Genomic DNA, 22,575 nt, shown 5'->3' with positions numbered 1-22,575 from the left:
CTGAAGTAGCAACAATACACTCAGTTATTCACGAGTCGGTCATCACCATATTGTTTATTCCCTTGATCATTTCTGGTGTTGCCGACGTCACAGGCCTTCCAGAATACTGTTGTCTTCAAGGCTCTCCCTACCACCTTAAACTCCGTTTCCCACCTTTCACAGCGGCATAGGAAGGGGCATAAATCTCGTGTTGTAGACACATCTTCGTGGATGGCTTTAGGTGTTAAGCTCTTTTTCTCAAATAGTTGATCACTGCATGTTCCTCAAGTTTGTCGATTTTCCAAAGGTCACAGTATCCTGTTATTTTATTCATTTTTCACTGCAAAGAGATTTGCTCAATTAACCCATGTTTTTGTGGATATACCTCTATGACATCATGTAATGTCCACAACAAAGGTTTCACTTTTACACAACTCCTTCTATGTGAGCCTCAGAACAATCAATCATTGTACAGTGGCCTGTACTTTGTCTTATACGCAGGCTGTGTTATGATACATGTATCCTTTTCAGCTATTATATATCAAAACTGTCATGTACAGTGTGTGAAATAGTCTCAATATATTGCTGGCCAGGTGAGTTATCTAGCCTTAAAAGTTATAAGCCAGTTTCAAATTTCAATAGCATAGTTGGTGAAAACAATAAAACCATTCAATCAAGATAAAAATGATAACTCTAATCTTGCAACATCAATTTGTTATGGATATTAAAAATATTGTAAAACATATTTGATTGTCGTACTGATCTACAGAAACGGGAGAATGTTTGTATATTTTATATCAACTAAGATAATTGTGTGCATAAAACTATCACCATTAAAATCAGTAAACAGTCCCAGTCAGGCTTCATCTTCCTGAGGCAAGAGAGTTAACAGTCTATAAAAGACCAGTTTCCACCTTTGCCGAACTAGGCTGGAATTTCTCACATATTTTGGCTCCTCTAACGAGTTAAATGTGTAGTCCCATCAAAATTGCGTAACGGAATCAACATCTGGTTTGTAAAGAACATGGCAACTGCTATGCAGCTTTAGGTCTATTGCATGATTTACTAAGCATGTGTACAATCAACTGGGCATGGACAGGTATTTTCAAAGCCTTTTCATGTTTTATCAACTTGCTCAAGTGATTTGACACAAGTGAGGTAAGCCCTGTTTAATTACAAAATAGATCTAGATTCTTGATCAGATCATCTTGACTGGGTGCCATTTTGTTTAAAGCAAATGCAGGTCACAGAGGTGTGGAATTTGATTTCCTCTGGTCAATATGAGGGGCATAGAAGGGACATAACTTGTAATAACCACTGGTGGCACAACGATCAAACCATGCAATTCCAGCTTAATTTAGCAAGAGTGGAAACTGGAAACTGGCAGTCAGTTAAATGCCTTGCCTCGTGAAGATTGTTGTGCTTGGGACATTTCAAAACCTTTAGCCCGACCAAAATTTGTAGCCTTTATATTGAGGTCAGTATAAAGGGTATCTGTGATTCGTTGCAAGGTGAACCAGATGTGATGATTTCAAATACAAATCCCAATCTTCAGGAGGAACAGTGACGGTCACAATATTCATTTTACTAGGCTGGTAGAATACGCACTTAAATATTAAAGACAGTGATAAAACAGACAACAATTTCAGTTAAAACACAGTTTATTTTTCATGAAGGTATTTATTGATGTTTAGAGACGTGTGACACATTAGAAAACAAACACAGTAGTTATGAAAATGGTTTGGGGAAAATGCCCAATGATGCAAGCTATACATTTAGCTGATAAGGCCACTCTCTGGTAGAACTGTGGAACAAATTCCTATTTTAGTTAACAAGATGTCCAGTTAAAGCTTCCACTAAAGCTGATCGTCTGGCCTGTTTACCAGGACATGTCCAGGCTCATCTCACCCATGCAAGCAAGGAGACAACATGGCTATATCATTAACACTTTTATTGAAGTGTTATGGATTGAGACGTGAACAAAAAGCTGACTATCAGTTTCCATGTATAAGCATTATGTATACCACACAAATAAAGGTAGTAGAAAGTAATAAAACATCTTTGGAAGTGAGAGAATCACAGGATAGAGCTAACATACGCTTGGCTCCATCATTATTGGTCTGTAGGACATGTGTCAGAACTGCTTGTTCCCCATCTGCACAATGCCATTAAAATCAAATTTTTTACTCTGATAAGATAAGTCTCTGGGCACATCTCTGCAGGAGGTGAACTTTCTAATCAGCCTATCAGCTTTAAGCTTCTGAATTTGTGGTACATTTGAGCGAAGCATTTAGACCAGCATATCTGATTTCTGTTCATCAAGAAGGAAGTTAAATGGGGAGCTCCAAATGCAAACATAAATAAAGCTGTGGATATATAATACATCATGTCACTCCCAAATGTCATGTCATTTACACCCAAAAGGCCAAAAGGGTGTACTATCAAGTGAACATTTGTATTCTGTTGGGGTTTCTTTGGAACACCTAATTATTTTTTAAAGCTGACTGGCTGAGGACCCATGCATTCTTCATTTAGATTGGACATTCAAAGTTAGCTTAGGGTTCACCTAAGATGACCCTCCATGAAGGTATCGTATCAATGTAAACGATCTGATTTTAATGAGACTGCTATCTGTCCACCTGTCCCTCAATACAATGTCTGTATAGTTTCACCACTTCTGCATAGGACACATAGTAGATAAATAAATTTCTGAAACAACGAAAGGAGTGAATGGATGTTCATACTTTACGTCATGGTACTCGTATGAGGTATTGTATCATATAAAAAGATACACAGTCCAAGTGGCAAATCAAGGGACTGAGCTGAAGGTACCGCATCTATTTCTCCCGACATGGGTGTTTCCAACTTTCTGATCACATACTACACGTCAAATATCAGACTAATACACAGCAACAAAGTGAAATTACAACATGAGGAAAAGATACATAATAATTGTACCTGATTAAAAACAACTTCAATGATTTATTCATCAGAAAAATAAATAAATTTGGTATAACAACAAATGGTGGCCATCATATTTGAAATTATTTTTCTAGTTCACACCATTTTCCAAAATGCTCTTCTATTAATGAGTTGTTTTCACTTTTAGTCTGGATGAGTAAAGATTGCTGATACCAATCATTGTCAGGGAGGTACATATGCAGTCCCTGAAATACAATAGTCAATTTAGCTGTCACATCCAGGAACAGGGCGATTGTATTATTTCCTTTCTACTGTAGTTAATTTATAAAACTGCCTACATAAAAAGACTCAGGGATGTTCTTCTTACATTTTTTTTCAACTAACACATTTCTAGTTGTCCATTTTTAAATGATGATAAATAAAGGACATAGTCAGGGTCAAACAAAGATCTATTGATCTGTTTGTTTTTTTGTTTACTACTTCACAAGATTCATCTGTAGACACATGGGACAAAGAATAACTCTAAATATCAAATTTCTCAAAGAGAGGACAAATGTTTTTGAGGAGTTAAATAAATAAAAATTTAGTAAAGTCAGTAAGTTTTGTGTTTTCGTGTTTCATACCCTGCTTTGTTATCTTGATATCCTAGTATATCACTTTATTGTATTTAAAAGGCGACTAACGGGATCGGGTGGTCAGGCTCACTGACTTGGTTGATGCACCTCATCGATCCCAATTGCGTGGATCGATGCTCATGATATTAATAACTGGATTGTCTGGTCCAGACTCGATTGTTTACTGACCGCCGTCATATAGCTGGAATATTGCTGAGTGCGGCGTTAAACAACAAACCAACCAACCAACTTTATTGTATCAGAGAGTATTGTTACAATCACAATCACCAGCAAAATTCCCTGGAATCCTGGGCTTCATATACACAAGGATTGTGTATAATAAAAAAATGCTTTCTTCCTCAAAGGAGAGATTCAAAGAGTACATGTTGAATCTTCATATTTTTAAAGAAAATGTTGTGTACACCTTTTATGAAAGATATTTAGCATGAAATTTCTTAGATCTAATATGATGATAAAAACCAGATATCTCTATCACTCTAAGCATTGCGAAGCCCCAAAGATATCCACATAATACAGTGTCTTATATAATGGAATGCCATCAGTTCACACAGACAAACAACTGTACCCAACATTCAGTCATGCAGTTCAAATGGCATGACAGTCATGACAAGTCACACATACAAAACCTGGCAACAAATAAGTAACTAATTTCAGGTTTCTTCCATTGACACACTTTTTCAAGCTTTTCACAATTACATTGTACACATTGTAAACTAACAATGGTAAGACATAATCAACTTTCAGGCATGTTTCTCTTGCTTAAATCAGGTTAATATGGAAACTGAAAACAGATCTGGAATTATCTAACATCAAACATACTCAAATAAGAATTGAAAAATATGTTCAAAACAAAATTTTCTGGGACAGATGTCGGCCCCATGTGTATGAACACACAGGATTCTCCAGCTAATCCTTTTCTTCTGCAAGTCTAATGGGGTTTAGGTGAGACAAAAAAAACTGCACCAGAATGAAATTTCATTTCCCCACCACCCAATCTATCACAAGGAACAGCTGTTTTGATGAAACAGTCATCTTCAATTTTTTTGTACCCAATACACAACAGAGTTTGTTAACATTGTTACGTGTTGCAACCACTGTAGAAGCAATGAAAAAGATTGGGAATATATATATATTATAAATTCATTGATAGGATGTAAGTAAGACAATGATGAATAAGATATATAACATATACTTGGTTAGAGTAGTTAAATGCATCAGCACAGGATATTACCATATGGCCTTAAGTAGTAGATAACAACATAAATAACAACTATCATTTGGGCCTACAAGTATCTTAGAGAGAAAAATATTTTACTGGTAAATACATCTTCAAATGCTAATAAAAATAATGCTTCGCCTGTTTATTTACATTTTAAGTAATGAAATCATGACACCTTTTGACTTAGATGAGACAAAAATACAAAGTACACTGGCTATTCATGTCTATTCTTGAGGTTTATGTCAAGAGAAGTATATTCATTAAAAAAGCTGTTGATGTCAGTTAAATTCCCATTTTTCCTTCATAAAAGCAGCTTTTTCCAAGAGCATCACACAAGTTCATTTAAGTTTGGGATCGCAGCCTTCTGGACGATACCTGACAGGAACCTTCATGAATAATTCAAGAACCATGAGTTAGCTGCAGTTTAAGCACATATCCAAAGCTGGTTACTCTCGGGTATTTCGTTTAAACAAATCAATGTCAAGGTGTGGCTTTTGGTTACAGTTGAGTCAATCTCTGTCAGAACCAGTCTTTGACTTCAACTACTAGTCTGTAGCCCAAGCCATGTAAAATATTGTTTGGTCTAACACGCTCCAGTAAAAACAGTCCAAACATTAACACTATAATCTACTGAAAATAATGCCAAGAGACAGAGTGCAGTACCACAGCTAGTGTTCCAAGAGCCCATAGCCACTTTCGAAATGTGACCCTTGCCAATTGTCAGCAAGAACCAACAAATCACACGATGAGTATACAGCTCTACAATGACAATCTAGACCGCTGATGTTGTGTGTCACACCTACAGGACAAATGGTTCACATGGCTATCAAAAGGAACTGTCGCAAAAGATCACAGTCAACAGCCAGAAATAGTTTCTCTAATTTAGTGTATGGCTAGTTCAAAGGTTCATTAATCTCATTTTGCATGCAAATTTATTTGGTCATGTTTTTGAAAAGTATGTTTTCTAGTTTCATGTCTCTTTCCCAGTAAACTCTGTCTCATAAAGCACAATATTACGAGTTGAATTCCTTGAAAAATATTGTTGATAATGCATATTCCGGTACCAATGTGTTGCACAGAACCTTTACGATTGGTTTGAATGTGTGTGCTATAGGGTTCACTTATTATGCTGCATTGGTATCGCTAATCTATGGTTGTTTTCATCTACCAGTATCAAGTTGACAAAACAGTGAACAGTCCTTTGATCAGTAGAATAAGTAGTTCCCTTCTCTGCAATTCTTACAATTTGCCATGAAATGTTTATGTAGGACTTTCAAACTAAAACTGAGTAGAAGACAGGAGCTTTCTTATTATTTCTTAATAAAGCAGTTGAATGAGAATGTTTGAGACAATCCATAAGACCTTTCACAAAGCCATATCTGTGTACTAAAATGAAAGTTGACACTCTGAGATAGAAAAATAGTATTGGCATTTGCATCTCCATTGTTAAGGAATCATAACATACAAATGTAGAGAAAATAGTCAAAATATCTAAATAGAAATGTCTGTGACAGAAACTACAAAAGAAGTATTAAAAGATAATTTGTCATCTATCTTATGAAAAGTATTGTTTTTGTATGAATACTCACAGAACAAACACATGCTTTAAAGAACATGTGAAAAGGTATTAAAAATTCTAATAAATATCAATGATTTAACCATTGGACTATTTGTTATGCAAATATTTTCAAAGAACCTTTAGATATTGAAGAAAACATACTGTTTAAAAATTGTCAGCCAAAGACTAAACACATGTTTTTCAAAAATCAACTATTACATTTTGAAGTAAAATATCAGTTGGCATAATGTACAATGTCCTGACCTAGTGCACTACCTACTAAATGCTCTTTGTCCTGTACACAGGATTTCTATATGTGACTTAGCTAACTTGCTTAGCATCAACTAAACAACTATCTGCCTGGTTACATTCTCATAATAAATGTTAACATTTATAGAACCTTTTTGAATCTCACATGAAAATATATCATGGAAAAGGGCTGTATCAACAATCATATATCACATAAAAATGTATATCATAAAAAAATAGAGCCACAAGGCTCTGTAGCTCAACGGTTAATGTTAGATGAAATGAACACCATTTACATGACAAACTTCAAGCAAGGGTAGAAAAAAGGTACAACTTAACATAAACTATACCACATATCTAAAGGAGATTGGGGTGTGGGATCACAAGGAGTAGGGGAATTATTCTCGGCAATTATAACAATTCATTCTGCATATATGTCACCATATTTCATCTTTTTTTGCAATAAAGGGAAAAACCCAACAAAATCCAAAATCAAGTATTTCCTATTTTGTTGATGGATGATTATGTTGAACACAGATTGAAAGCACTTTTTAGTGATGCTAAAGAAATATGTCAAATTAAAAACGTACACCTAAAAAGATGAAAAGGGTTTCAGATTTGAATTCAACTGTCAAAGATACTGAAATCAGATCAAATTTTTGAGCGCATCTTGATGAAACCATTGGTGGGATATCCAGTGTAAGGTTGAGCAGCGTATTACCAATGGTACAAAGGAATGTTGAAAGTGTAAACTTTTTTGACGGAACGACTCTCCATAACGAGCACACTTGGACTTTGTACCAGGTGAGCTGATAAATCCATACATACACATTTCAGTGCAGTGAACAAAATAAAGAAATTAAAATAAATATTATCAAAAGTTGCCTGCTGATACAATCAACAGTTCTAGGGCCAGCCACCTGTGCAACATACATGTAACTAGTAAAACAGAACAGCTTTTTAGAATGGTCATTACTGATTTAGTAGTATTTATCTCTGAAAAAATTATACAACATGAGCGATATTTTAAAATAACAAACAACATACACATCTTTGGAAAAAACAAAAAATATGTACCTTTTGAAGTCTGTTTCAAAATACTTTATCCTGATGGCACTAAACTGGGAAAGTAATATCCTGATGAATTGTAAACACCATTTGCTACTTTGAAAGATAAATGTGCAACATTTGCATTATTATTGAGCACATATTATGCAAACCGTTCAGGTTCTCGGGACATTTTCCTGTAGAAGGCAGGGGTAGAATCGAATGCATCTCTCTGTAAACTAACACCCACACAATCTTAATAAATATGTAGATCTTTCCTTCGTAGTATTTTTTACAAACACACCCTATACTGATAATGTAACAGTAGTACGCACCACTGGGTAAAATGTATTTGAGCTCAGGTTAACTGTCTTGAGTAGCATCCGATATTGTTGAATCAATCTCCTGAAATAAAGGGGAGAGAATACCTGAAGTTCTTCAGTTGCCAGCCACTACAAATTTTATTTTGACTGTATTCAGGGACTATTTTGTTATGGCATAAGTAAAGAACTAAGAACTGAGCAAAGGAATATAATAAATGCATGACATGCAGAGTATTTAGCTGTTGCATTGATGAAACTACAGGGTAAGAACCCAACACAAGAGGGCTTCAGAAAGATTTGATCAAGAGTCAATCTACCGTTTACCATTGGGTGATAAAGCAGTGGTGGAGGGGTCTTGTAATGACTTTGTGTTGAGTTCCATCCAAACGCAAACATCTGAGTAGAAATTGGTAGTAAACTACCGTAATATAAAGCCATTTGTAATATTTACCAGGACCCCATTCCACTAAGTGTATGTTGTGCTACAACGGTCGTAAGTCTATGTTAAAGTATGGAAGTTACGATCGTCTTAGCACTGTGATGGCTTTGTGAAACGGGACCCAGTATGTTTCGAAATAATCATTAACATCAATTATTTTAATGAAAAAATAAAGCTGGGCATGGTGAGTGACTGGACCTTGTATAAGGTCTGACTAGAGTCTAAGGAATAAATACCACCTTCAATCGAGAACCTGCCCTGTGTTAGATACAGCTTTTAGGCCAAAAATACCATGAAATACACTTGAAATTGGAATGATGATTTAGGTACAGTAAAATCTGATGAATAATCAACTCCAATAGTCCAGAAAAAAACAAAATAGTCAGGGGTTGTTGGGCACCAAGAGATTGATGGTGTTCATACATTCCGTTTTGTTTCTAAATAAGAAAGAAATAAAAACTACTAGATCCATCAGTACTGCATACATATATGTAAACAATAAACAAAGCAAAGCAGTTGAAGCAAAAAAGCAATTGAAAAAAAATGCAAGTGGACAAAGTATCACACACTAGCTTCAAGTGGTTCAACATGTGCAGCTAGAACTGAAACCTACATTTTGTACATAGTTGTACATGGGGACAGAAAACTACAAATCTTTCTTCAGTCATAATAAGTTTAGAAGGATCTGATACCTGTATATTTTTCTTAGACAAAGTATTGGCATGGCTAAATGACTATTATCATGTATCTTTATTCAAATAAAACTGTGAAAGGTTGGTTAATAAGATTAACAATGCTTCCCTGTAGAATTGCCTCCAAGGATATGTATACCTACCAAGGAATAATGTTTCAGATCATTATCAGTATTCTAAATTGATGATTAAAGTCAAAGGGTCCTTATCATAACACTAGGGTTGAATGTTGGCGATCGAAGGGGAGATTCAGATTCAGATACTATAGCAGCAAACCTCAAGGACCTCCTTAATTCTGGACACTGCTTCACTTCCTGCTCGAAATTTGTAGAAACCAGCCAAGCACTTGGTACATGAATATCAGGAGTAAGATGGGAGAGGTAGTGTCCTGTGCTTAACAGGTTAGGTTTCACAATCATAAACTAAAGCTACTGTAGAAAGCATACCAGCAAATTTATAAATTGCCCCTAATGCTTGTTTTGTCTACACAGAATTCCAAATTTCCAGTATATTTGATTACTTTGATCATTATCTTACAATTTCAGCTGTGATATACACCCCTCTTAACTTTGACCCAAATAATTTTAAACATTACACATTCAACCCAACCATGTAAATGAAAAAAGAAAAAATGAAAAACACAAAGAATATTCAAACAAAAGTAAAATATGGCACAAATATAACCAATTAACGAAATGTAAAAAAATCCCCAAAACAAACAAATGCACTGTTTTTCAGAATTATTTACCTTCAAAATTGTTGAATAAATCCACCATACATTTGTAATTTAAGGCAGAACAATTATTAAAAGCAATAATTATAATCCACTTACAAAAATAAAATGAACATTGAATACATTCAACAAACATTCAACACCAAAACTCCTGTAATCTGTGAGCAGTATTGTACAGTATCTCAGACCTAAATCTTTAATATAATGCTGTTTACATAAGAAGTTCATAAATAAAGTCATCTGATCTTTTGATCTCTATGCACCCATAACTACAATTATGAGTTGCCAAATACCTGATTATAAATCTTTGTGATATAAATTCACCATTGCATGACAAAAAATGTCTCCTTTCAATTTCATGTTGACCACTACCACTGATAAAAGATATTGCAGCCGAGACAATCAGTGCCCTGACTAGCATAAGACCCCTGCTAGAGTCTCGTGTTTGATATTGTGACGCTATCGCTGTGTATAAACAAAAAGTTACAAAGAGACCACATCCATCTCTGCCCTTCTGCCTGTAGCCATTCCAGAGGAAGGAATGTTGTATCAGGTCTGGTGTAAGGCCAGACCGTCATATAGCCAGGACGGCCCCCATCAGGGTCACTCACTTTCCTCTGGAATAGACCAACAGCCACCTACAATTGTGACCATCGCTACAACCCTTCTCAGCTATCATGCTGTTAATGTCCCTTGCATTGTGTCCAGATCTTACGGATTGACTGGTAACTCATGATTTTTAAAGTTTCAGCTCTACAAACATGTCGTATTCTTGAAGATGGCTGTGAAAATCATGAGTTTCCAAATGGCTTTTAAAATTAAGGAAACTAATTCATTTCTGCGATTTAACATCTGTGCTCAAACCATTTTGTTGCTCATGATCTGGTCCACAATGTATATCCTGTTCAAGGCAACAGGTGATAGGCAGAGAGAGGTGTGTGGACAAATTGCAAAAAAAATATCATCAAGTGAAGCATGCAGATCTTGGGTCAAACTTAAAAAGGTGTATTGCTGATTAGATAAAAACATGTATAAGCAGATCCGTTGATTCCGCTGGAGTATGGAGTTAGTAGAATCACTCCCACAGTCGATAGACTCACGAACACATGGAGGGGGAGGGGTATACCCATCAATCAAACTTTGCCTTAGGCGGCGTCCCATTGTTCTCCACATGTCCGTTGCCTTGTACCAGCTCATGATATGTCTTGAACAACTTTGCATACTCAGGTTTTTCTTCTGCATAGGCTTTGAATTCATCTGCAAGTAATGTAACCATCATAGCTAATTAATACAGTTACATCTCACTGCCCGATCATATCTTTCGTCACTGTCTGAAACGTACAGGTTTTGTATAAACTATAATCACTCGTGACTATATAAGACAGCTTTGTGTGTAATAATGATGTTTGTCTCTTTTAGTCAACTAATGAAATGGGTCTGTTTACAAGTAACGGATGTCAAATCAACCCTACACTATGCATGTTTGTTTGTTAACCCCACACTCAGCAATATTCCAGCTATATGACAGCGGTCTGTAAATAATCGAGTCTGGACCAGACAATCCACTGATTAATATCATAAGTATTGATCCACGCAATTGGGATCGATGACATGCATCAACCAAGTCAGAGAGCCTGACCAAGCGATCCCGTTAGTCGCCTCCTACAACAAGCATAGACACCTTTTACGGCAAGCATGGGTTGCTGAAGACCTATTCTACCCCGGATCTTCACGGGTCTACATCATGCATGATCATTGTGTGAGCCCTACCATTGTCTGATATTAAAATAATGACCACTGATACGTAATAAACAACATAGCTATTGCACTGCAAATCGAACATGTGTTTACCGTTGATGGATACTGTGTATACAAACCTGTAACCTTTAACCTGGGAATATTTGACTAACAAAATGCACTAAGGTGTTGTGGTTGATTTACAAATCTATTAAGTCACCTCCCATGAAAACATAAGTTTCTGGGACATGTGCTGTACATTGTCGTGGTAAAAAGTACAGTAACTAATGTTTATCATTTCATGCCTTTACATAAGAAATTTGACATAAAAGATGTGAATACATATGGATTTTTATTAACAGAAGATGTGTTAAAATAAGAGTCACTGGCTCTTTAGTTCCTATGACCCTGACTGAATTTTACAATGGTGGTGGGAAAAATGGGTTTTTCAGATTAACAACGATGTCTTATTGGTCTGTTTTCAGTCGAACAAATGGGTATCTCTCATACCCTCACGTCTAGTCGCACGTTTAAAGGAAGCCAGATGCTGGAATGTAAACATTAAACTTGTTTCCGTCCGGTTGTGCACGCACCTCCCTATGTCATGTCACAAATCTCGAAGAATAAGCCATCAAGCAGGACTGGACTTCCCTGTGGAGATGGCTTGGTGGGAACATATTAAATGAAAACAGACCAATAAAACATCGTTTTTAATTTGAAAAACTCATGTTTTAGGCTGTTTTCAGTCGTACAAATGGGTAGAATTCAACGGAACACTGGAAGGAGGGTCGGCAAAGTAATCAGGAAGTGACCTCTTTCACGTCGAATGTACCAAGTTCCTCACCCCTGTAGTGACAATAGAACATTCGACCAGATGCACGGACGAGACAAGTTGTTTATCACAAACGCACAGCATGGTTAATGCTCTTTGACACACAACTAATTATCGATGCGACAGGACAACTGCACGTGTCAGTTGAACTGCGATCGAAGTGTGGTCGACGAATAGTTTAGTTACAGAGCAACTCGCAGTATACAAGGTAACTAAAACAGCATGGTAAATGCTTTTCGACACACAACTAATTATTGATGGGACAGGAGACTGCACACGTCAGTTGAACAGTGATCGAAGAGTGGTCGGCGCATAATTCAGTTACAGAGCAACTCGCAGTATATAAGGTAACTAAAAAATACGAGCAGTACTATAAAGTATGGGAAGACGATGCATACACCAAATAACCATAATAAAAAACCCGAAGTACTGCACGCCACAAAAACCATAAGAACGCGTACATTCACCAACAGTTTTTATTGTAACCTGTTATCTGGCACGAAGTGTCGAGCAAAATTCCAAAGTGAAAAAAGCACAAATTCACTGTCTTTTCTGGGAGATCTGTTGTGCCAACACAAGTTGACCAAACTGTTTGAGTCTTTCAACATCTTCTGTAGAGATATCTCTGAGATAATGCAAAGCAAACACTGAAGTAGATCTCCAAAAGCAGCCCTCCATAATAGCTTGCAGCGAACAATTACTGTTGAGTGCTAATTTTGAAGCTATGGCTCGAACTTCATGCGGATGAGAGGATTTGGGAGGTGCGAGTCCTTGCGCCTCGTAACCTCTGAGAATGACCGCTCTCAAGCAAAAGGAGAGAGTATTACATTTGCATTGGTTGAGAGCGGTATGAACAGCCGTCGAAAATGTTGGTGTCGCTGTTCAGATCACTGCAGGTAAATACGAAGCACACCAACTGGGCACAAGGTGAGATCAGCGTGATCATGAGGGCCCATAATGGCAGACAAGGAAAGAATGTGGAACATTCTTGAATCTTGGCCAGGAAGTTGATTTTTCGCTAAAAAATCCAATCCGAGACCAAGATGGACGTTGCCATGGTTACGGTGATCGAACGTAATCCGACCGACGTCAATGGCATGTATTTCCGATACTCTCGCTGCCGTAGCCAGCGAGAGAAGGAAAGCCGTTTCCTGAGACAATTAGTCGAACGCGACCTGATCTAGAGGCTCGTAAGTCTGACCAGACAGGTTGCGCAGAACGACATCGAGGTCCTAGGCCGGCGGTCGGAATTTACGTGACTGATCTTCAACCATGAAGGCACGTAGAATCTTCTGCAACTCCGGTACTTTAGTGAGCTTGTCGCCTGAGGAGACGGCACCACTGAAGCCAAAGCTGCCAGATAAGTCGAGATCGTCGACCCTTTCAGACGCCGAGATGACCGGAGTGAGTGAGTGAGTGAGTGAGTGAGTATGGTTTAACACCACTTTTAGCAATATTCCAGCAATATCACGGCGGAGGACACCAGAAATGGGCTTCACACATTGTACCCATGTCGGGAATCGAACCCGGGTCTTCGGCGTGAGATGACCGGGTTGAGGCCATGAGACCTGGCGAAAATGGAGAAAGTGGTCCACTTGTCATCGTACAGCTTACGAGTCGTAACTCGATGTGCCGACGAGACAAGCGCTGCCGCTTTAGCCGAATATCCTTTCTTCATTAACTAGGTCTTAAGCAAACCCAGGCGTGAAGCTGGAGGTTCTTTACCCCCGGATGCAAATCATCGGTGTGAGGATGAAGAAGGAGGTCGTCTCGATCTGGCAACGGGAATGGTGGCTGATCGATGATCTGAAAAAGTTCCGGGAACCACGTTCTGGCTGGCCAATAAGGCGCGACCAAAAGCAAACATAGGTTGGCCCTTTGACAAACTTTCTCCAGTATCGATGGTAACAGCCTCGTTGGCGGAAACGCGTAAGCATCTAGATCATCCCCGAAATCGCTAGAGCGTCGTGGTCCCATGCCAGTGGGTCTGGAACCGGCGACACGAATCGAAGGAGGCGGTTCTTGTACCGGGTTGCGAGGAGATCTACTTGGGGCAACCAGAGTCGATCTGTCAGCAGATGAAAGACTGTCGCATGAATAATGCACTCCGTGGGAGACGGCCTCAATGGTCTCGACAGGGAGTCGGCTATTACATTCTTGGCCCCCGGGATGTGACGGGCGCATACGCCCATGTCCAAGTCGTCGACGAGGGCGAAGAACCTGAATGTCTGGTCCAGAAGGGCCGCTGACCGAGTCTTTCCCGGTTTATTGATGCATTGGACGACTGTGGAGTTGTCCGACTGTATCATCAGCCGTTTCCGACGGAGTCAAAGTTTCCAGAACTCGACCACCTGAATCATTGCTTCCATCTCGAGGCAGTTGATGTGGAGAACCTTTTCTTCTGGCGACCACAGCCTGGCCGCTTGGTCGTCCCCGAAAGTGCTTCCCCAGCCTTCCAATGACGCGTCTACGAATAGGAGTAGTATGAACGGAGGCTCGCTCATAAAGACGTAGATGAAGGAGATGGTGTACTGGTTGACGGTCCATGGACCCCCGACGTAGTCGAATCCTTCTTAGTCGACGCCGTCGAGGCGAGTACCGCCGCTGTAATCTGGGCTATCAAAGCCGGGTTGATATGAAAGTGAGACGAGGGTGTCGTTCTGTCATTATCTCTACGAAGCTGATCTCCCAGAAACTCCCTGTGAGAACGCCGCACGTCCTCGTGGGGACGAGGGCTACGATCTCTAACTGTAAAAGTACTACGATCCCCATCGTAGTTATCGTCCGAATCGTACTCCAGACGACCACGAAGGCGATGAATGTCCTTGTGTCATTTACTGTCTCTCTACCAGGCACTCGACCTGTCGTCCTGTCTGAGTTCACTGTCGTCCCGCACGTCGTCCCTATCATCGTTGATGGCCCTCGTCACCACCTGGTCCCGTCGTAACTGGGGAGGCTGAGTGACGCTCTCGATCAACCGATTGACGAAGATCAGTCGTGCGGGTAGTCTCACCAGCAGGCCAACGGTCACGTGTCTGTCGAAAACAGAAGTTGACTGAGGCGGGTCTTTATCAAATGATTTATTGGGTGTGGCTGACTCCAAGGATCCACCCGATGACCTTCTCTGCTTGTAGCGCTGGTCAGCAGCCCGCTTCGCCAACGCACGAAGATACAAGTTAAAGTTTATAGAAGACAAGTGCTCACATTCTTTATAATGTTTATCCCACGAACATGTTGAAAACCTGTCCTTAATGATGCAGGAAGGACAATCTTTGTGACGGTCTACTTTAGACAGTTTTCTTTGACACGAGGCACAAATGTCCGACATGTTGCCACGTGTATAATCAAGTCAAACAGTGAAACACGTGTTGAACACAAACAATGGATTACCAAGGATTACATTCCAGGAGTCTACAGGTAAGACATATTTATTATTATTATTACTTTATTAGAACAACAACTGTAGACAAGTGATAAGTACTAGTAGAATACAAACTAGCAGTCTACCGCGAAAGACTTTCTCGAGCTACCACCTCAGAGGTGCGCTGAGAAATTTGTGACATGTCATAGGGAGGTGCGTGCGCAACTGGATGGAAACAAGTTTAATGTTAACATTCCAGCTTCTGGCTTCATTTAAACGTGCTACTAGACGTGAGGGTATGAGAGATACCCATTTGTACGACTGAAAACAGACTAAAACAGATATTTTGTTTAGAAACCTGCATACAGGAAGGACAGGGGCCAAATATTATCAAACTATCTGATCAAAAGCTGATACTTGCAATGAAACAAAACATTTCTTTGTGTAGAAAATATTACATATACACAGACAGCTATGTTACTGCACACTAGATACAAACCAAACTATCTACATATAAGGAGGACCAATGACTAAAAATAGATCTCAATACAGTTGTCATGGGAACCAAACCATTTTTTGAAATAATCAAAGCCAAGCATTATGTTAATTACTTTTTTGGTTTCAGAGAATAAGTTCTTTAGAATTATCATTATTAATTACAAATTTTCCATTTCCCAAGCCTTCAAACAAATAAAAAATGTTATGCCTTTAATATTTGAACAGAGCTTTAACTACCTATTTATAAAAAAATTCAGTTTTCTAGGGTCATGTGATTTCTGAGAAAACGTTCGTTAAACATTTATTTAAAATAATGTTCCTGTTATTTTCTTTTAGAAAATCAGAAATGTCTTCAGGCAAATTCATTCATGTTATGGTCAGAAAGGCTGACCTGACACCTTTGTGCACAAAGCCATTCTGTAAACAAAATCTAAAATGCGAAACAATTATAGACGACAGGACAGCATAATTAAACACAGAATCTATAAGCAAGATGGGCTAAACATAATCCTCTGAACAGACTATTACCTACCAAATGAAATCTTGTCATCATTGTCACAGTCCACTTTGTCAAACAGCACCTGCACATCCTGTGTGTTCATCTTAAAGGCATTACACAGGATCTGCGTGAACCCCTCTCTGCTGATGTGGCCCTGATTTTCTGTGTCAAATAACTGAAAGTACACAAGAATTGCCTCCCTTTAACTGAAAGTACACAAGAGTTGCCTCCCTTTTACTATTAATTTCCTTATTATCTGGACTAAAGTAATACCTCATGTAATTGCATAATCTAAAAGAACAATCAAATGCAAGATAAAATAAGGACAAAAGTTGATACACAAAACATGGGATTTGGATTAAATGTGGATGCTGACACAATTACTATTTTTGATTGATTTTTTGACACAATTGATGGGATCATCATTATGATCACTTCAAACACCAGTCTCTGTCAAATACTTTGGAGTCTACAAGCCAAAACTTTTATTTGGGCATAAATAGATCAATAGATAAATTTTCAGTAGAGTTTAGTTTTAACATATATGCTAAAATAAGCTGATCTTATTAGGCCAGAAATTATTTACGAGTCTCGGGCTTTGGAATGGTGACTAAGTTGACAGATTGAAGTTTAGCATTTAGATTTATTCTTGCATGAAAAACAAAACAAAACAGACAGATAACCATTATTTACCTGGAATGCAAACTGTACTGTGTCATTTGAGTTTGCCGGTCCAGACACCAATGATAAACCTATCACATACTCCCTGAAATCTATTGTGCCAGAATTATCCTGTAGAAAGAAAAAACCCACTTAGTATCATATAGTTTACCACAGGCAATATATGCAAGTTATGCACATACAACACAATACCTGTTGAACCATGGACAGTAAAACAAATTGTGTTGCTATTCATTTGCAAAGGAAGCAGGCATATTGCTGAAATAATGCTGAGTGTGGCACTAACAATGCTAACAGTGAGTGAGTGAGTAGGGTTTTACGCCGCTTTTAGCAATATTCCAGCAATACCATGGCGGGGGACACCAGAAATGGGCTTCACACATTGTACCCATGTCAGGAATCGAACCCGGGTCTTCCGCGTGACGAGCGAACGCTTTAACCACTTGGCTACCCGACCGCCCAACAATGTTAACAACTAACATGAGTGAGTGAATATGGTTTTATGCTGCTTTTAGCAATATTCCAGCAATATCACGGCTGGGGACACCAGAAAAGGACTCCACATACATTGTAGCCATGTGGGGCATTGAACCCAGGTCTTCGGCATGATGAGTGAACGTTTTAATCACTGGGCTACCCCACCGCTCCAACAACTGACATGATATCCATTCACAAGTCGTTTCTCTTGTGCTTATGTTAGCTTGATCACTGTCTGGAAAATCAGTGGCTGATGGCATGAGCAACATTCCATGGATTCAGGTTCGATGACAACCAAACAAGGATACCCATTGTAATCATCTCTTATAACACCCATGAGGTGTTGGGGACCTAATCTTAACCATAATACCTACAGTGTAACTATAGCAGTAAGATTTTGTAAAGCAGATCCTTTGTTGAAACATCCCTGGAAAAATCCCTGGACACCCATCAAACCATGAGGTACTGGGGATCTATTCTTCCCCATAACCCCTACTGTGTCATTGTATAGCAGAACCCTTGTTGAAACACTAGCCACAAGAAAAAACCTGTGCATAATACGACCAACCCTCTTTCATACCCCCTCCTTGTGGCATAAAAAAACTCACATAATAGATGGCGATATTCAGTTTATATTCTTACCCGGTCATACAAAGCAAATACTTCCTCTAAAGCTTGGGACTTGGGCAGGTGTAAATAGCTGGCAAATTCCTCCAAGTTTATCTGACCAGATTTTGCTATTTTGCAAAACTTCTCTAAATATCCCTGCATCTGCTTAGAATTAACTCTGCAAAAGAAAACATCCATTCATGAGAAGACAAAGGATATCACAACTTTTCTGAATGCAAGGGCATAAACATAGGAGAATTCAAACAGAGCTAAAACCCATTTATACGTTTAAACAGAAAAACTCCAATCTGCATGACAATCAACAAAGTGGTCAAACAGTGTTCTCAAACAAATGTTCAATATGTCACAATGTTTTGACTTCCTACATATAAACATGTTTTTGAATGAAAAACCTCTCCATTATTGCAATTGAAACGCCACATTAGCAACCCAGTAACAGCCAGATAAGCTAACAAATAATACCCATTGCTTCAAAAGGAAATTAGTCAATATAGTCTGAAATGAATATGTTTACTGAAAAGAAATTTTGAGGAAGGTACAAACCCTAGTTTCTGATGAAGTTTCTGAAATTCTACTAATCCAGCCTCCATAGGCAATTTCAGTCTAGCTGCTCTAACCATCAAACGACAATCGTCATATGTGTGGTCTGTTACAGGACAATTGAGATGTCTGAAAACAGAAAAATTTGAAAATCAAAACAAAAATGAAACATATATTTTTTTAAATTAAAATAACAAAACCCATATTAATTACAATGAATTCTTATTTTCGGGGGATGAAAATGACTACACATGTACATGGATATGTAAAACCTCCTCTATTGTTTATTAATATTATCCCTGTCAACCCTTGAAATAATGTATAACACATGAAGATATTATCACAGGAACAGAGGATGCAATTGTCTGTGCCTTTATTTTATCTTGTAGCTACTATTAGCAGAGCAGAACAACGGACAAAAGGATACAGAGAGAAAATGGGCTTATTCCTCGAAAACAGACCTCTTCTTCTCACACCTGCTACCCCAAAGTAAAAATACCATAAAATACATATATACAATACAGAATACAAGGAACCCAAGGCTTCTAGTGAACCTCACGTCTCAAAAGAAACTGGAAGTAATATCATGTAGATAGCTCAGTAATAGTACAAGTTTTAGATGGCAAGAAAATACGGCTGAAAATATATCTTTACACACACAACGTAATGGAGATTTTTCAGATTTCAACTGAAGACACTCACTTGGCCATGACTGCTCGAACATTGTGGGCAAAGAGGCGAGCATCATTCTTTTCTTCTTCACTGGGATTATATACAGGGAGGAACTGAAACAATTGCAGCAATATTCGGGGCTTAACCTCGAGTTCACCATTGTCACTTTTTAGTGATGTGCATGCATTTGTGGCTGGTTATACTTGTCAGGATTTGTGCCAGTTTTATAGTGCTAGCCAACTGATATACCACACCGTAGCTTAACATGGATACTGACTCCTTTTATGTCGAGCGCCAGGCAGGGTAACAACAAATACCACCTTTAACATCTTTTGGTTAAGCTAGGGATTGAACCACCAAACCTCTGCTCTCCAGGTAAACGCTATATCCACTACACCACTGAGGCGGTTTATACCACATCATTCAGTCCATTGCTCACAAAACATATTTTTAGTTATTTTTTTAGTAGTTGAGAGTGAATGAGTGTATGGGAACAACATTCCAGCATTATCACTGACAGCATGAGCACCAACCAACATCTGACATCATGGTACAACATACATGCTCAGGCAGATCAAACATTGCACAGACTTTCAGATGACTCAACAAGATGGACCCCAAATGGGAGGGACTGGCTTAGAACAAGTTTAGATGAAAGACTTTTGTTGATAATCATATAATAGATGAAAGTGACAAAATCTAACAATTCCGGAAAACGGAGCCAGAGATGTTTAGTGTATTCTTTCAGTGCATTAAGAAAATACAAATTTGTACAGGAGGCAAAGTATCCCGGTAAGCCAAAGTATTCTTAATGACTGAGCTCCTGTTTAATCTAAAGTGTGAACACAGTGTGTGCATGCGTGGGCGTGTGTTCCAGAAATGCCTGGAATTTAATTAAATCTAAATAAATGAATTAGAAAATCATTTTGCCTGACAGTTCTCTTCATATAATTGGCCAACTTGACATATTTTTCGCAAATTCTAATTTAGTTTAGGCATTAACATATCTTGAATGAACAATGATGTTATTACCAATATCATGCATCATCTTACATACTAACCTCTATTTCTACCTGGTTGTTAAACTGACAGAAGGTATACCAAAGACAAGCAAATCTGAAACAATCAAGAGCAAGAGAACATGATATCAAACATCAACATTTCAACAAATATCACTACAACCAGTTCAATAGTGTGTGAGTGAGTTTCTTTGAACAGTATATTGCTGATATGTCTGATTAATATGGGATGAAAGCCCAAAGTGATTTTAGCTCTTTACCTTTTCAGAGCAACCCACAAGCACCAGTATGGTGCTGACAAAACAAAAAACATAACCAGCGCAAATTTGGTCTGAATGCATGTTCAAAGATTTCTGGCAGACCAAAGGGAAGCAACTCAAATGTGACCTGGCCATTGACACTCCCTTTTGGGGTAGGGTGTTTCAGTTTTTCATGCTTACAAACAGTTAGGTGGAGCTGACAAGTTCACACTGATGTCACATTAACTAAAAATTAAAAAATACATTATTACAAATTTGAGTACTCACGCTTTTGGACCATCCCATGTCCATGTAAATGTATCCTGGAGAAAAAGAGAAATATTTCAATAACAAGGTATAATAAGATTTGTTTCAAGAAAGAATTGATCATTACATCAATTTGACATCATATAAAAATAACCATGACCTGACAATTGTACACCTATTATTAACTCATTGGCAGTCTAATTCACAGCTGTTAGTTCGCACACAATATCTGTACAATAGCAGGTGTCACTAAACACACAGTTGAGTGACCTGCTTACTACCCCTGGAGGTAGATCGGGTCACTGGCTGTGGTGACGTTGGGGCTCTGTCCCATCACCTAACACAAACAATCTAAATAAATAGCAGTATTTGATGAGAGGGTCATAAACCAACACACTTACCAGTTTGTTGAAGTAGCGTAAACATACAGGCTGAACTGGGACCCCAGGGTAAAATGCACCTAAAATACATTAAAAAAATGTTTGAAGCAAAAAATTAATAGTTCATTCTAAAGAGGTTGAAAATAATATTTTTGTACTAATTCCTATTACATGAGATAGATATGGTTAGAAATGTCAAGCATTTTATAAGTACAGATTAGTTCAAGGACCGTTTAACATGTTTAAGGGCTTTCTTCTCTGAACCAATCAAAAATTGTTGAATGGTCAAGCATGAGAATAAAATTAGCTGATTTTAATAAAGACTTTTATTTTTATTATTTGCTTCATGAATGTTAGGCCCATAATATTTTTAATGTTGGTCGCCCAAAAAATATTATATAAAAACAACCAAGTCAAAGAACTACTGTATCCATTTAGTCACCTCCTACAAAAAGGATAGGTTGCTGGGGACAAATTCTAACCCAGAATCCACAAGGGATGACTGTAATGTGACAAGCAATTGACGTCACATCCAATGTCATGATATCTGCACAAGCTACCCAGCCTGTACATGCCAGTAAATGAGGTTTACTAAGATTATAATCAACCGCTTATATGGCCAGATTTAACAATCATAACCCTTATGAATTTTCACAAGCATCAGTGAAACAGGACAGGATTGGCACACTGACATTTACCTGGTGTTGGTGGATATAGCCTAAGATTCAGGGTAAACATCCAAATTGTGACAATATTGCCCTGTTACTACATATCTAAATTCCTATGAGCAAACAAACAAGTTCTAATATGATCTACTTACATTGCAAGTTCTTAATACGTAATCTAAGCTTAGCCTGTCATACAAAACCCACAACTACACTGCTTGAGGATGTGCCTTATGTGACATTACATGGCCATATATATAAAGACAAAAGAAAGTCAAGATT

General features: G+C 38.2%; 1 protein-coding gene across 1 annotated transcript in view; it reads right to left on the bottom strand.

Annotated features, from left to right (window-relative positions):
- Positions 1 to 1,640: 1,640 nt before the first annotated feature.
- The window catches only part of LOC139454302 (lysophosphatidylcholine acyltransferase 2-like), a 51,619-nt gene continuing 30,684 nt past the window's right edge, over positions 1,641 to 22,575 (bottom strand). Inside the window, exons 5-13 of the mRNA XM_071235922.1 lie at positions 21,650 to 21,708; positions 21,270 to 21,304; positions 20,785 to 20,839; positions 19,754 to 19,836; positions 19,055 to 19,180; positions 18,524 to 18,668; positions 17,417 to 17,515; positions 16,757 to 16,898; positions 1,641 to 11,053 (exon numbers count right to left, since the gene is read on the bottom strand). Of these exons, the coding sequence (XP_071092023.1) occupies positions 10,926 to 11,053; positions 16,757 to 16,898; positions 17,417 to 17,515; positions 18,524 to 18,668; positions 19,055 to 19,180; positions 19,754 to 19,836; positions 20,785 to 20,839; positions 21,270 to 21,304; positions 21,650 to 21,708 (872 nt within the window). The 3' untranslated portion in view covers positions 1,641 to 10,925. The remainder of the gene's footprint in view (positions 11,054 to 16,756; positions 16,899 to 17,416; positions 17,516 to 18,523; positions 18,669 to 19,054; positions 19,181 to 19,753; positions 19,837 to 20,784; positions 20,840 to 21,269; positions 21,305 to 21,649; positions 21,709 to 22,575) is intronic.

Source organism: Haliotis cracherodii, unplaced genomic scaffold (assembly GCF_022045235.1).
Source record: "Haliotis cracherodii isolate W230 unplaced genomic scaffold, xgHalCrac1.p SCAF_10, whole genome shotgun sequence".
In the NCBI taxonomy this organism is placed as follows: Eukaryota; Metazoa; Mollusca; class Gastropoda; order Lepetellida; family Haliotidae; genus Haliotis; species Haliotis cracherodii.
The sequence above is the reverse complement of the archived record's forward strand: the minus strand, read 5'-3'. Positions and strand labels throughout refer to the sequence as shown.